This window comes from Vicia villosa, linkage group LG4, assembly GCF_029867415.1.
Source record: "Vicia villosa cultivar HV-30 ecotype Madison, WI linkage group LG4, Vvil1.0, whole genome shotgun sequence".
Lineage (NCBI taxonomy): Eukaryota > Viridiplantae > Streptophyta > Magnoliopsida > Fabales > Fabaceae > Vicia > Vicia villosa.
This window is the reverse complement of record NC_081183.1, coordinates 146361244-146377071: the sequence shown is the minus strand read 5'-3', so window position 1 is coordinate 146377071 and position 15828 is coordinate 146361244. Positions and strand designations below refer to the sequence as shown.

General features: G+C 33.5%; 1 protein-coding gene across 1 annotated transcript; it reads left to right on the top strand.

The window, feature by feature from the left end:
- Positions 1 to 5860: 5860 nt before the first annotated feature.
- Positions 5861 to 6851, top strand: LOC131598025 (uncharacterized). The gene is made up of 4 exons (XM_058870674.1): positions 5861 to 6001; positions 6091 to 6358; positions 6439 to 6657; positions 6751 to 6851. The coding sequence occupies exons 1-4, from the start codon at positions 5861 to 5863 to the stop codon at positions 6849 to 6851; spliced, it is 729 nt and encodes a 242-aa protein (XP_058726657.1).
- Positions 6852 to 15828: the final 8977 nt, after the last annotated feature.

The window sequence follows — 15828 nt, the reverse complement described above, 5'->3', positions numbered from 1 at the left end:
TCATAATTTGTCATGTATCCCGGAGGGATATCCATATATATACATATATATATATATATATATATATATATATATATATATATATATATATATATATATATATATATATATATATATATATATATATTTCTTCTTTCAAGTGCCCCTGGAGAAAGGCGCTCTTCACGTCTAACTGATGCAATGGCCAATCAAGATTTACTGCAAGAGATAAAAGAACTCTGACAGTGCTCAACTTGGCAACAGGAGAAAATTTTTCTTGATAGTCTACGCCATATGTTTATGTAAAGCCTTTAGCTACTAGTCTTGCTTTGTACCTTTCAATAGACCCATCAGCTTTGTATTTGATAGAGAAAACCCATTTACACCCTACTGGTTTCTTTCCTTTTGGTAAAGGGACAAGAGTCCATGTCGCATTCTTGTTTAATGCCTCCATTTCTTCATTCATAGCTTGAACCCATCTAGGGTCTTCAATGGCCTCTTCAACGTTGCAAGGTACACTTTATGAAGATATCTCATTTGAAAATTTCTTAAGGGATTCAGATATTTCATAGAGACATAATTAGCAATTGGATACCTCGATCTATGATCCTCTTCTTCAAGAGAGTAACGCTTTGGTGGTTTTCCCTGATTATGTCTGTGAGGTAATTCATAGCTAACAAAGATATCACCATTATTATTATCAGGAGATATAGGAGATCTTACCTCAATGATATTCTCAGGAGATGGATCGTTGAGTACTAGAAAGGGGGGACTCCGATACTTCAACTTCGGGACTCATATGGTATGTTTCAGTTTGACAAGAATCACCAAAAACTTCAGTTAATGGTATATCAATATCTTTGAACCAATCAAATGTCGACCAATTCGACTCTTCTTCTGGTGTCTCTCCTTGAAGAGAAGAATTGGGTGATGCCGAGGAGTAGAAATGGTCAAATTCCAAGAATGTAACATCCATATTTACATAAATGCGTCGAGTAGTAGGGTCATAGCAATGATACCTTTTCCGGTGTACACCATATCCCGAAAATAGGCAGCGAATGGCACACGGATCAAGCTTTGTTCGCTGGTTTTTATGTAGGTGAACAAACGCAACACACCCAAATACACAAGGTGGCAACATTTGTATTGTAGGCAGCGGTACATATGTGGAGAAGGTCTGCAGCTGAGTTTTAAATTCAAGAACTGTAGACTACATTCGATTGATGAGATATACTGCTATAGTAAAGGCATCAGTTCAATGGTGGTGAGGCACATGTGCTCCATGTAAAAGAGCGCGAGCACTTTCAAGGATATGGCAATTTTTCTGTTCTCCAATACTATTTTGTTGTGGAATTTGTGGACACGTGGTTTCGTGAATGAGTCTGTGTTTTTTGAAATACTCATGGAATTGGTGATTTACAAACTCCCCACCATTATCAGAGCGAAGGATCATAATCTTCTTTGAATATTGAGTCTGAATCATTTTATGAAATTGTTGAAATATGTGTACCACTTCATTTTTTTGTTTCAACAAATAAATCCAAGTCATTCGAGTGCAATCATCAACAAATATCACAAACCACTGATAACCAGAGATAAAAGGTTTTGGGGATGGACCCCATACATCAGAATGGATTAAAGCAAAAGGAACATTACTTTTATTCATACTTAATGTAAAAGTGACTCAATGACTCTTGGCTAAAATACAAGCTTCACATTTGAAGTTCAACAAGGATGTATCTGAAAATAAATTTGGGGACACATGCTTCAGATAGGCAAACGAAGGATGGCCTAATCGACGATGCCAAAGTAAGACTTTCTCCATTATGTTGTTTCTTGGATAATGCATGTGATGCGCTCGGCCTACACTAAAATCCTCCATATAGTAAAGTCCCCCTCTTTTGGTACCACGCCCAATGATCACCTTCGTGAGAGTATCCTGAAGGAAACAGAAAGAAGGATAAATTAGCACAACACAGTTCAAGTATTTTGTAACTTGACTCACAGACAACAACTTATGAGATAGAGAGGGAACAAGTAGTATATTTGAAAGCAAAAGGGTTGGTGATAACATCATGGTTCCAGACCCTGTTACCGCTAATAAACCACCATTTTCATTGGCAATACTTGAGCGCCGAGGGGTTGAACGTTCAGAAAAATCAGCAGCATTAAACGTCATATGATCGGTAGCTCCGGAATCAAGTATCCATGCATTAGAGTCATCATCATGATTAGAGCAAATTAGAACATTACCTTCAGTGGTGTGGGAACTTGATTTCAGAATGAGGGAAAGATGTGGTTCAGCAGTAGCTACTGCAGCTTTTCCCGGGTTGTTCTCAGTTGTTTCACGATGCTTTTGAGCCTGAAAGTCTGGCCACCAGACTGGATAGCCATGAAGCTTAAAACATGTCTCACTGGTATGTTTGTTACCTCCACAATGAGAGCACTTAGTGCCATTAGATGGTTCTTTTTGTTTAGATTGAGAAAATATCTTACTGTTCTGTAATTTGAGGCCCTTAGATGCGAGAACTGCTCCAGATAATTCATTGGAGTTGTCTGTCATCACTGCCTAACGAAGAGCTTCCCTCCTAACATGTGCATATGCTTGCTCCATTGTTGGAATTAGTTTCATTTGTAAAACATTGCTTCTGATATTATCTAAGCGGTCATCAAGTCCATCCAAAAACACATACACTCGTTCTTCTTGGACAAGTGTATTGTAGTGTTGGATATCAACTTGACATGTCATCGGATTTGGACAACGAAAATCTATCTCATGCCAAAGTCCTTGGAGATCGTTATAATATTTTTCAAGAGAACCACCAGCTTGTTTAAGACGTGTCACCCGTCACCGAAGGTCATACACCTAGGAGGTATCATAGCCAGCAAAGTACGTGGTCGCAATTGCATCCCACACCAGCTTGGCAGTGGAGAATCGAATAAATTTGTTGATTAGAGAAGAGTCCATTGAGTTGATTATCCACCCCTTAACAATCGCGTTGTCAGTCCGCCAACGTCGAAATGTAGGATCTGTTTGAGTGGGTTGCGGGAGATCTCTGTTGATATATTCCACTTTGTCTTTGCTCGAGATATACATCTCGACCACTTGGGACCAAAGGGGATAGTTGCTGCCATCTAACTTGATGCCAATCGGTGCCACCGTATGGTCAGAGCCAATTTGTGACGGGGCTGAAGCACAGTTCAGAACTTCCATCATTTTCGTCGTCAACTCAGCAAGAATAGAAGACGATGTAGCCTCATCGGAGTTTGAATCCCATTCGACCATGGAAGAAGGATGGAAAGTGTTACCGTATGTCTGGATTAAGACCTGGCGGCTGATACCATGTTAAACTAATACGACGCTTTCATATATTTCAATTGCATATTACAGAGGAAAATAGGTTATATTTATATACACAGAAAACCCTATTTCTAATTATAATTAAATCAGGATAATTATAACCAAATCAGGGTAATTAACAATTAATAATTATATTCCTATTATAGTTCCTACAATCTTGTTGACAGCTAATGTCAACACATACAAGGATCAAACCACTTAGTTCAACCATCAACTCTATACTACTAATGGAAAAGTTACTATAGAAATTGAAAAACTCAACTACAATATCTAGATGAAAAATTGTAATTTCTCTCAACAATAATTTTTCATCAAAAAGTTACAAACCTTCCCAACCATAACTTTTAACGGAAAAATTGTAAATCCTCTCTAAACACATAACTGTCCAAGCTCCAATATCTCTCAAATACCAAAATTGTTATGGTAAATAAACTCAAATTAACTCTTCGTATTTATAAGAACATTCCACTTCTTTTTTCTTCATATTATTCAATGTGAGACTTGGATGAGTACTCACTTTAAGACAACATATCTCTACATTCATTTAAAGTTTCACATCTCTTCACTTCGTAGTCTCCTCCATCCTTACAAAATAAAAAATTGTCTTCATAACTAATCATGTTTGCATAAAGAACGATCTTCAATTGCTCAGTCTTCTTCTTTATGCTACGCAAATCATATGTGGATTAAGGGCATCTAACTTTTATGTCACCAAATTATTGTCAATAATGAAATTTGAAAAAACTCATATCTATTGGTTGAAAAATTCTATAATGTTGATCACCATAGTTCTTTTCTTGTACTTCTTTGACTATTAGTATTTGATTGTCTTTGGGAGATTAATCAATACCCGTAATTTGTTGAATCTCCTTTAATAATTTCACAATTTCATCTAAATATAGTGTGCTATTTCCTTCTAACATTAATTGTACTAGTGATCTGTAAGATTCGAATAGTGAAGCCAACAGAAATAACACTTGCTCTTCATCTTTAATATATTTCCATGCATTCATGATTCTAAATAACGAATCATTAAAATTATTAATATGATAAAAAAACATTACATTCATCTTCTATCGTGAAGGAGTATAAGCTTATTTTTTTTCATCAATCAATTGGTTAATGTGATTGATGCAAATTTGCTTTCTAACAAATCTCACATTGTCCTTAAAGACATTTATTTCAAGAGACTCACTTTAATCTATAGAGCAAGTGTCAATCAAATTATGTTAACGTACTTTTTTTTTATTGTATTCCAATATGATTTTTCATCTCACTTGAGTTTTTCATTTTCAAAGGACAATCAAAATTCGATTGTACTAAATAATTTTAGATTGTGCGTTGTATATAAATCTTTACCCTCATATTTTTAGTAGTATATTTTATTTTATTTTTCATATATTAATTTTATCGAGTGTGCAATTTTGTTATATAAATTACTATTAAATTATAAATATACTCCCTCCGGTTTCAAATATAAGAAAAAAAATTCATGGTCTGAAATATAAGCAAAAAAAATCAATATCTATTACATTCAATGTCACTATTCCAAATATACCCCTACAATTTTTTACATTTTAAATGTTTGCAACAATTTCCAAAGCAAAATATAGGTGTAAAATTAGAAAGAAGTTAAGAATTAAATGCATTGAAACATTTTCCTTAAAAGATAATTTTTTTTGTAAATTTATTTATATTTGAAACCGGAGGGAGTACATTGTAACGGAATTTCAGACCTTATATCTAATTAATGTGATAGGTTAACTTTTGCCCTAGACCCAATTTATGTTAGTGTTCTTAATATTTTTATGCTTGAATCTATTATAATATATAAAAAGTAAAGTACCTGATAATTACACTTTAAGCCCTCTGACTAAATAACTAAAACCGTTCAAATTCCATGGTTAAATTCGTCTTTTTGATAAATAAAGCCACCATATTCATTTGACATTAAATGCTATCTATTGTGTCACTTTTTGATTGGTGGATTTTATTTTAATTTATTTGGTTTTTCCTTTTTTTAATTCTTATTATTATATAATGGATTATTTTATATTATAATAGATTATAGGTGCAATAATCTATTCAGCTGCATTGAGAATATAATTGGGTTTAAATATCCAAGCAAACCCATTATTACTCCCCTGGCCACAAAAAAGCCACAAAATCTGGCTTGGAAAACACAGAACTCCATTACTTCAATTACTGCAACCTTTCATTGTTCAATAAACCTTTTGTGTTCCATAGGCTGCATAAAACATGAACAAATGCATAACCATGTCAATTCTGCTGCATCTCAATACCCTCCGATTTTCGCTCCTCCTCCATCTCAAGACAAATCCTTCGTCTCCATCACCTCCGCCGCGATTTTCACTCCTACTTCATCTCAAGACCCTACCTTCGTCTCCATCACCTCCGTCTCTAACTTCTGTTTAACACTGTTTACATTCATCTCCATTTGATTCATCTTTGATGATTAACTGATATCTCTACTCTTCTTGTAGTGTTTTTATGTGAAACATGTCTCGCCCAATTGAGCCATTGAAAGAGATCAATGATTCCAAAGATTTGTGGAAGATCGCAGTTAGATGCAAACATCTATGGACTGTCACAAGTTATTCAAACAAAGAACACATGGAGATGGTTTTGGTTGATTCTAAGGTACTGTAGTAAGATATGGTTCCCCACTGATTACTTATAAATGTTTTTTGTTGATTAACCACTAATGATGAAATGTTGATTTCTTGCAGCGTGATATGATTCAGGCTGTTGTCCCTGCTTATTTGCTTTCGAAATTCAAATATGAAATTGAAACAGGAAACTCTTATATCATGCAAAATTTTAAAGTTGGGAAGAATGATTTTGCTTTTAAGTCGACAAATCATACATACAAATTGGTTTTTTGTGGGTCAACTTCTGTTAAGAAAGCAGAATTTCCTGACATCCCTCATAACTACCTTAACATTATTGGTTTGAATTTCATAGTTGAAGGAAGGTTTCAATCAAATGTTTTGGTTGGTAAGTTCCCTACACCCTAATTTCATGTGTTATAATTTTTTTTTGTTGAAAAACTTTAACCAATCCATCTTTTTCCTTAGATTTGATTGGAGGAATCACTGATATCACTCAAACCCAAGTTAACAGTGACAACAGCAAGAACAGAATAGTTTTTTCAATTGTAGATGCCAGCAAAACAGTTGTACAATGTACTCTTTGGGGGCAACTTGCAGTTCAGCTATGTGAGTATTATAAGAATAATAAGCAAGCCTCTGATGTTGTCATTGTGCTAATCAATGCAAGGGTTAAAGAGGCTCAAGGTAATTATGCATGATACAATAGTTTACATGTAACTGCATATTTTCTTTTATATCCAACAGTTGTAACTGTTTCTTCAATTTCTTGTGATTCAGGAGGATTTCCAGTTAGTGTTTCCAACACATGGAATGGAACGAAATTGTTGATTAATGACCTTGCTATTGAGGAAGTCAAGAATCTAAAAGAAAGGTACTAAAGCATGTGTTTGTTTCTTTATTATATGGTTTGGAATGCTTATTGCTCTTCTTCTTAACTGTCTTGCAAAAGATAAATTTAACTTGATGTTAATTTGAATTGAATTAAATATTGTGTTTACATTTTTTCAGACTTGGTGTTGATTTGCCTTTGTTATCATCTTCAAGTGTACAAGTTGAGGCAACGCAAAACTCATTTTATTCTGACTATGACAAATTTGTTTTGAAGGCTGAAATAATGAGTCTCTCTGAAATAACAAATCTGCAGCATGTAAGAAAGATTGATTGTTTCCTTATATTGTTATCATTCTTAAAGCCTCATATAACTGTAGTTTATATTGGCCAACTTTGTAGGAAACAACCTGTGTTACAGTTGCTACCCTCAATAAGTTTGATGCTGGGCAGATGGGATGGTACTATGATGGATGTGTGGAATGCACAAGGAGTGTAACTGCCAAGGATGGAAAGCTGAAGTGTTTTAAGGACCATATTAGCCCAGAACCTGTGCCACGATATACTTTATATTCATTTTCCATTTCCAACTGGTAGTGTCTATATTCTCTTACAAACAGTGAAGATTGATGTGTTCTCCTGTATGCCATGAATCATTTAGGTATAAGCTTGATAATTATAACAGCTGTTGACGGCAGTTCGAAGGTAAAGTTCGTCTTTTGGGACACAGACTGCGTGAAGTTAATTGGGAAGTCTGCTCTTCAAATGAAGATGGATTTAACACAGGTATGTAAATATTGCATACAACAATATTTGAATCAATTTTTTTAAGGTGTCTAATACTTTTTATTCTCATAGTCTAGTGATTACGATCCACTTGAATTCCCTTACGAACTTGACTCAATACTAAAAAATGAATTGGCAATTAGAGCTGTTTATCAGCCTAAAAATGGACGACTTTCTGTCATTGGCTTCAAAACTGATGAAGATGTGCGTAATAAAATTAAGGACAATTTCAAATTTGAAGAGCTAACCTTTGTAATCTTCGTTTGATGCGTGCTTAGTTTTCTTAGGTTGTACAATAACTGTTTGTTATTTTCCCCAGACCTCAAAACTTCGAGCACCAGAACCTAAGCCCCAGGATGATATGAATAGCATTTCTGTATGTATTTTTTACATGTGATATTCTTTTTTTGCTGAGCAACATAACAACTGTGACATAATTATAAATCTTATGGTTGCCTTTCTTTATTCATGATAGGAACCTGTATCTGCATCTGCAGAAAATGACCTGACCATTGAAAATTCAGGACTCACTCCATGTAAGAGACTTATATATGATGCAATAGAAGATAATGATAGTGTACAACAATCATCAACCAAGATGGCCAAAGATATTAAACAGGAGAAATTGTTAGCTTCAAATTTTCTAAGTTTTAAATTTACATTGCCTTATGATCAAGACAATTACTTTATTTAAGTTGTTGAATGATGTTTTTGTTTTGTTGTTATGATACTGAGTTTATTTCTATTGTTGAAATTGAGGTTTTATAAAGACAGAGTTTTTCGCAATTTGAATTGCTCCATTTAGTTATGATATAGACATGGGTTTCCTGTATTTGAGTTTATCATGATGTGCATTATTTCAAATATACCCCTGTTTGAAATGTTTCTAATGAATTTAAAATTGAATTGCTTAAACTCTAATTGATTTTAACTTAAACTAATCTAATAATTAAGGACAAATTAGTCTATTTGTTAAATACTGCAATATGGTTGATTGTAATCTTAATTTTGCTGACATGACATCACTACAAAAAACTGCACGATTAATTTTTCCTAGTCTTCAATTTCCTTTTTTTTATTATTCCACATTGCATGCATTGAGAATTACAAAAGATAATGATGGTAATATGGTTGTGCTTCTGATTAATGCTCGGATAAAGGAGGCTCAAGGTATATGCTTTTGAATTCTTGTAAATTAGTGTGATATCGATATATGTAAAAAAACTATATTATCTGATATTAATTAAAATAATTTTGTAGGAAACTTTCCTTTAAACGTATCAAATGCGTGGAATGGCACAAAACTGATCATTAATGATATTAGCTTTGAACAAGTTTCCAAACTAAATGAAAGGTACTTGCATCATGCACTTTGAAAGAATGATTTTCGTGCATTATCCTTTATCTTATTAACCGCTTGATAGAAAATATAATTCTAAATTGCATTATCACATTATTGATGCAGTTTTAAAGGTGATTTCCAAAGTTGTCAGATTCAAGTGTGCAAGTTACTGCATCACAAAATTCATACTACTCAGACTTTGATAGATTTGTATGGAAAGCTGATATATTAAGTCTTGCAGAAATAGGGAGTTTGCAACAGGCAAGAGATTACATAATTTAAATGTATATTATTAATTTTGTACCGCTCATCAGTAAATCTATATTGGTTTTATTTGTTAGGAAACTACATGTGTAACTGTTGCGACGCTGGATAAATTTGATGTTGGCCAAGCTGGATGGTATTACGATGGATGTGTTGAATGCACAAAAAGTGTGACTCTGAGGGATGGAAAACTTGAGTGCTATGCAAAACACATAAGTCCACGTCCCGTGCCCAGGTATTATTAAAGATTTTGCTGTAGTTTTTTATTTGTTTTGTATATTTTATTATGGCTTATGAGATTATAACTGTTGTAGGTTTAAACTCGAAATATTGGTTGTTGACGGTAAATGCAAGGCAAAGTTTATTTTTTGGGACGTCGATTGTGTTAAGTTGGTTGGCAAATCCGCTGCTGAGATGATAAATGGTCAAAAAAAGGTACATGAGCCGGCTTCATCATTCTATCCGTCTATAATTCAAAAAATATTATTCTAACATTTATTTTTTTGAAACAAGGCTGGTGAATATGATCCGCTTGAATTCCCTTACGAACTTGATTCAATATTGAAGCGGGAGTTGGCTATCAGAGCTGTATTCTAGCCCAAAAATGGACGCCTCTCCGTGATTGGTTTCAGAGATGACCAAGAAACCCGTAATAGAGTTAAGGAAAATTTTAGAGCAGAAGAGGTAAATGTCGTTTTTTGTATTTTATATCTTGACATTTAATTAAAGTGTTAAATACTAAAACATTGTTATTTCTCATGCAACCTACATCTAGGCTTCGCATAATGGAACCTTCATCGCAGGACGATTTCCCAAGTGTTTCGGTAAGTTTTTCATAATGCACACTCTGATTATAGCTAATTGTTATCGTCCGTAAATGTTGATCTTGATTTGAATGTTTTTTCCATGCGCATAACTTCAGGAACCTCTGTCTGTCTCAGCCGATTATGACCCTTCTGTTTCAAATACTAATCTGACACCTTCTAAGAGAATTTTAAGTGATGCTGTTGAGGAAATTGAAGGTGTCCAGCTTTCGTCGACAAAGTTACTCAAAGATATCAAGAATGAGGAATAGTTGAAGGCTTATTTTTTAAATTGTGTTGTACCCAGCTTTGTAGGATATTTTCTTTTGGTTGAAGATTTTATTTTGCTTTATTTTCTGTGATTCTTATATTATGGGACAAATTAAGTGTTTAATTTTAAGCTATTGTATTTCCTGCTAATTTCGGTACGAACTATGTTTATGTGGTATTTTCTTTATGAAATACTATTTTTTGAGCTGTCTGAAAATTATTGTCTATTTATAAATTGGTTTAATATATATATATATATATATATATATATATATATATATATATATATATATATATATATATATATATATATATATATATATATATATATATATATATACACACATATATATATATATGGAGAGAGAGAGAGAGAGAGAGAGAGAGTAGTTTCATTATGCTTATTGTGTGAAGACTCATTCTATAATAAACTTTTCAAGATGGATAAAAAAAGATAGAAGTATTTTTTCTTTGTAGCACATGAACTAATTTCTTAAATATACATTGTTTGCTGTCGACGTCTAAAAACCTTCCCTTGCAACAATTCATTCTCTTAGTCATATTGGATGATCAATTTGTCTCAAACGAGTAGTTTCTTCTCCTTTGCAAAACGATACCATCTCATTCCTAAGTACATTTACACTGAGATCCTTTTTTTTCCGAATGATTTTACATTCATATGCATTACGCGTCTCAAGATGCATCATGTTGCAAGAGGTAATGTCAGGACGAAGTGCCTTCGGATAACTTATGCTGGAAAATGTTGCATGTAAAAAATGATAAAACAAGCAATAGTTACTTCATGTAAGTATTGGGTATAAATATGTTAAACATAAAATTGGATGTTTTATTACCATAACTTGAATGCCTTTTTTTGCTGTTTTAGTTATTTCTTTTTTCCCATGCAATGTGTTTGTGCAGGCCACCAAGCATGGTATCATCAATTTTACTCAGATCCAAGACGAAGTCAACAAAAGATGTCAACAACGACCGAGGTTTACAGCATATGGATTTTTATTGTAATTTTTAAATGGTATTGAAAATTATGTTTATTTCATTGGTGTATTTGTTTTTTTGTAGACTTTGTAATGTTTAATCAATTAGCAATTAGCTTCATTGTGTCTTTTTAATCATTTTGACCTTGCACTTGCACTTATCTGGGAATTACTCAAATTTGGATTGTATCCTGGAGATTGAAGAAATATTGAAGTAAAGGCAAACTATAATATACAACAAGGCTTTAAAAAGGTTGCCCTGTATTATATTAGATATCTTATATAGATGGTTGATGCACTTTTGTGAATCCTTACATGGGTAGCTCTAAAACATACGTGAATCACAATCTCCTTCGATGTGGGAAAATTGTATTTGTTGCGAAATAAACTGGAGTTTACTCTAAGTTTTTCTTTTATCCTAATGCTTGGCATAATTGGTCCAGTAACAGCTTGGTAGAGTACGTCTAATCTATACTGGTATATGGTAAAAGACTAATGTTTGCATAAATAAGATAACAAACATGAGGTCTGTAACAGCCCGAATTTTATTATTTGACTAATTAAATTAAATAAGGATTTATTTACTTAATTCGAACGAAGTTTGATAATTAATTGGATCGTCGGTGTTATTGAGAAACGTGTTCGGATTATTAAGTGAAGTTGGGATTTATTCGGTTAATCGAAGAATTAATAAAGTGGAATATGTAGAGAAATAATATTATTGTTGGATTTTTATTTATTTGAGACAAAGTCGGATTTAATTGGATTAATCGGAAAATAATATTAAGGGTAATAATATTATTTGTTGGAACATAATTATTTATTTGACTACTCTATTTTATCAATTGGGCCTAATTAGTTAGGAAGTGGAATTATTTGGGTAAGCCCAATATGAATAATATAGTAAGGGTTGGAAGAGTAGAGGTATCATAATTTTCATTTGCAAAAGAAGGGGAGAAAGGAGACTAAGAGAAGAAGAAAGGGGAAGAGCAACAAGGGGCAAAAGCTAGGGTTTGAAGCACATTGAAGAGGTAAGGGGGAGAATCCATAATCATTGTGGGCTAGTATAATGGGGTAATTGGTAGATTAATATATTTGTCTTTGTTCATAGCTGAATCGTATAGAAATTTATGTTTCAATTCGTCCGTATGATTTCTGTTTGAAATAATTGGAAGTTGAAAATGAAGTTCATACATTGTTGTTCCGTATTCTTATGATTCTGGAAAATGAAACTGGGTGTGGTGCATAGTAGGGCCGAGTGATATCCCTGCGTGACACTCCTTTCCATTCCCTCACCTATGACGAGTGTCATTGCCAGCCACTTCTTTTCTTTTCATTTCCGTTTCTGTTTTGTTTCTTGTAGAATGCCCTGTTCATACTCTTTCTGTTTTGGTTTGGTTTGGCTACCGTTAGTGAATCCGTTGTCAATTTAAATGGGCATACTATACTACTTAAGTACTTGAATTACATGCAGTTAAATATATGTGTAAAGTAATTGGTAAATGAGTATAATTTATGGAATTGAATTGGTATTAAAACTGTAGGTTCCTAATGGCATTGATATATGAATATAATAGTACTTACATATATGATAGCATATATATGTAAGAGTTATAAGAATGAAATAGATTAGTATTAAAAACAAAACGTGAAATTAAATTATATTGGAAACAGTAATATGCTAGAATGGAAATAAAACAGTCCCGTTTGATCGAAATAGTCGAATTAAGCGGTATAATTACTTATCCGGAATTTGATGAAAATTTACGTGGTAGCTAAGTTTAATTAGTAGATTAACGTGGTGGTGTTATTTTGTTGAAATTGTGATTTTTACGAATCGAGTGAAATTGTGTTTTATTTAAATATTCTTTATAAATAAATTATAACAATTTAATAGAATTGTCAATAGAGTTGTTAGGGTTGTCAATAGAGTTGTTAGAGTTGAAAATAAGTTGTCAGAGTTGTTTTAAGTTATTAGGAGTCGTACTTTTATTTGTTTTACGTAATTTTGACATGTTTAGAGTTGTTAGTTTATGATGTCGGTGTTTGCTTTTCGTTGAAACTTTAACAATTCATATCTTTTGAACCGTAACTCCGTTTGAGTCTCCGTTCGAAGCGTTAGAAAGCTAGCGCGATATCCTTTTCAATAAAAAAGGTCTTGAGCAATAGAGTGCTAGAAAGTGGAAATGGAATAGAAATAGAAGTGAATTAAATTAATATAGTTTGATATTAATTGGTTAAATTAATAGTTAAATTAATTGCAATGAGTTTAATTGATTGAAATATACTTGAAGTTGGATCAATTATTCGGTTTGTCGGTAAATTACGGTATTTTGAGGATTCGTCCGTAATTGTGTTTTGGCTTGAATATGTATGTTGAGAATAATATACGTATATGCCATGATGTTGTGTTAATATTGATTCTCTGTGGTTAGTTGGTTAGCATTAAATTAATGATTAATTACTTGATGTTGAAAGTGTGTGTTTATGTATAATTGGCAAAAATGAGAATTAACATGAGATAGTATGGTTACTAGTGTTAATTGGATTGTGTGAATCGTAAATGATTAATTGGCCTCTTATATGTTAATGATGTGTGTGTGTTGCGAATGTTGTGTACAATTGGTGGATAATTCATAGAGTTGAATTATTGTGATATGCGGAAAGTTAAGATGGTAGAGATGATCTTAATTGCATATATTTGTGATATTGTACATACATTCATATCATAGTGTGCCTTGAAACACAGGTGGATTTGCTTTGAAACACAAGCGGGCTTGGATTCTAGAGTGAATCGGAAGCCGTAAACTATATGTTTACAATTGGTGGACTTTGGTCTTGTCCGGATCGGAAGTGTGGCTTAGATTCTAGAGTTATGAATCGGAGGCCGGTGAAACTTAGAATTTCACATTGGTACCACATGCATAGTGTCACATGTTTCATTGAGTCACATTAGAGTTATGTGATAGTTGATTATGTGAATTATGTTGTTATGATATGTGCTTGAATGTGATAATTGATTATGTGCATTATGTTGTTGTGGTAAGTGTACGAGTGAACAATTGATTATGTGCATTGATGTCGTGATGCTATGTGTGTGAGTTTGGTAATTGATTATGTACACTTGGTGTTGTAGTGAAAATCGTATTAGTTGATAATTGGGAAGGGGTGATGTTTGAATACGTAATTGGTTAAATGCGAGGATATGTGATAATTATGGCTATGTGTATAATTGAGAATATAGTATTGAGGTATTATACTCTTATACTTGGTGTATGTTTAATATATGTGAATTATTATTAGTATTAATTTCATGATTAGGCAAGTGTATGCATTCCTATAATTGTTGATTTAACCATTGTATCTCATTATACTTTCTTCATAATGGTTCGTATTCTCACCCTTCTGTTTTAATGTTGCCCTCGTTTGGCGACATGCAGGTTTTGACGATTAGTGGCTGGCGTGTGATCTAGTCTGAGTTTCTTCCGAGTTGCTTGGTAATTAAGTAGCGAGTCGATGCTCTGGTCATGTAACACTGGGTAGCTTAGAAGTTGAACTCATGTTCTACTTGTTTATGTATTTTGGTTATAACTTGTGAACATGTTTAATTGGTTACTTGTTGTTGAGAGGCTTTAAGCCAAATATTATGATTATGGTTATCTTATGAGTTGTTTATGGAAATATGATCATGGTATGGGACATGTATCATTTATATGAAACACATGAGTATTACTTTCCGCTGTTAAGGCATATTCTAGATGAATTATGATTATATGTTAGGTGTTATTTAAAATGACCAGGTGTACCGTGTCGTGTAGATAAATGCTGTCAGTTTTTTTAAAAAGGTTTTTAGTTCTTCTAAAAACATCGATGTGACGCCCTTTTGAATTATATGCATGCTATTCTCTGATTATATGTTAAATATTTTGGGGTATAAAAGGGGTGTTACATTAGTGGTATCAGAGCATGGTCGACCAGTTGGTCAAGGTTATTAATGTCTTTTATACTGTTGTAATTGATTCGTGTATCTGACACGATCGATACTGTTTTGTCTGATTGTTTGGTTGTTTAGGACGATGGCTGCAAGAAGGAATGTTGACATTAATGTTGGGGCAATGATGAGGTGGACTAGTGCGATTGGACAAGCGTCGCAAGAGAAAGTCGGTTATGAAGGAAAGGATGAGTTCCGTGCTTTTGGAGACTTTCGAAGGTGCAACCCGCCGATCTTTGATGGAGGGTATGGACCGGACAAAGCGCACGCATGGATGAGAGAAATTGAGAAGATATTTCGAGTCGTGAGTTGTACTGATGTACAGAAGGTACAGTTTGGTACTCACATGCTGACAAAAGAAGCTGACGTTTGGTGGAGTAATACTGTGCGGAGACTTGAAATAGAAGATATTGAAGTTACTTGGACTCTTTTCCGTGATGCATTTTTGGGAAACTATTTTCCAGAAGATGTGCGTGGAAAGAAAGAAGTGAGGTTTCTACAGTTGAAACGAGGAGGAGAACAGTTCCATGGGAAATCGTATGATGATATGAGGGAACAATCTGGTCTTGGCAAGAA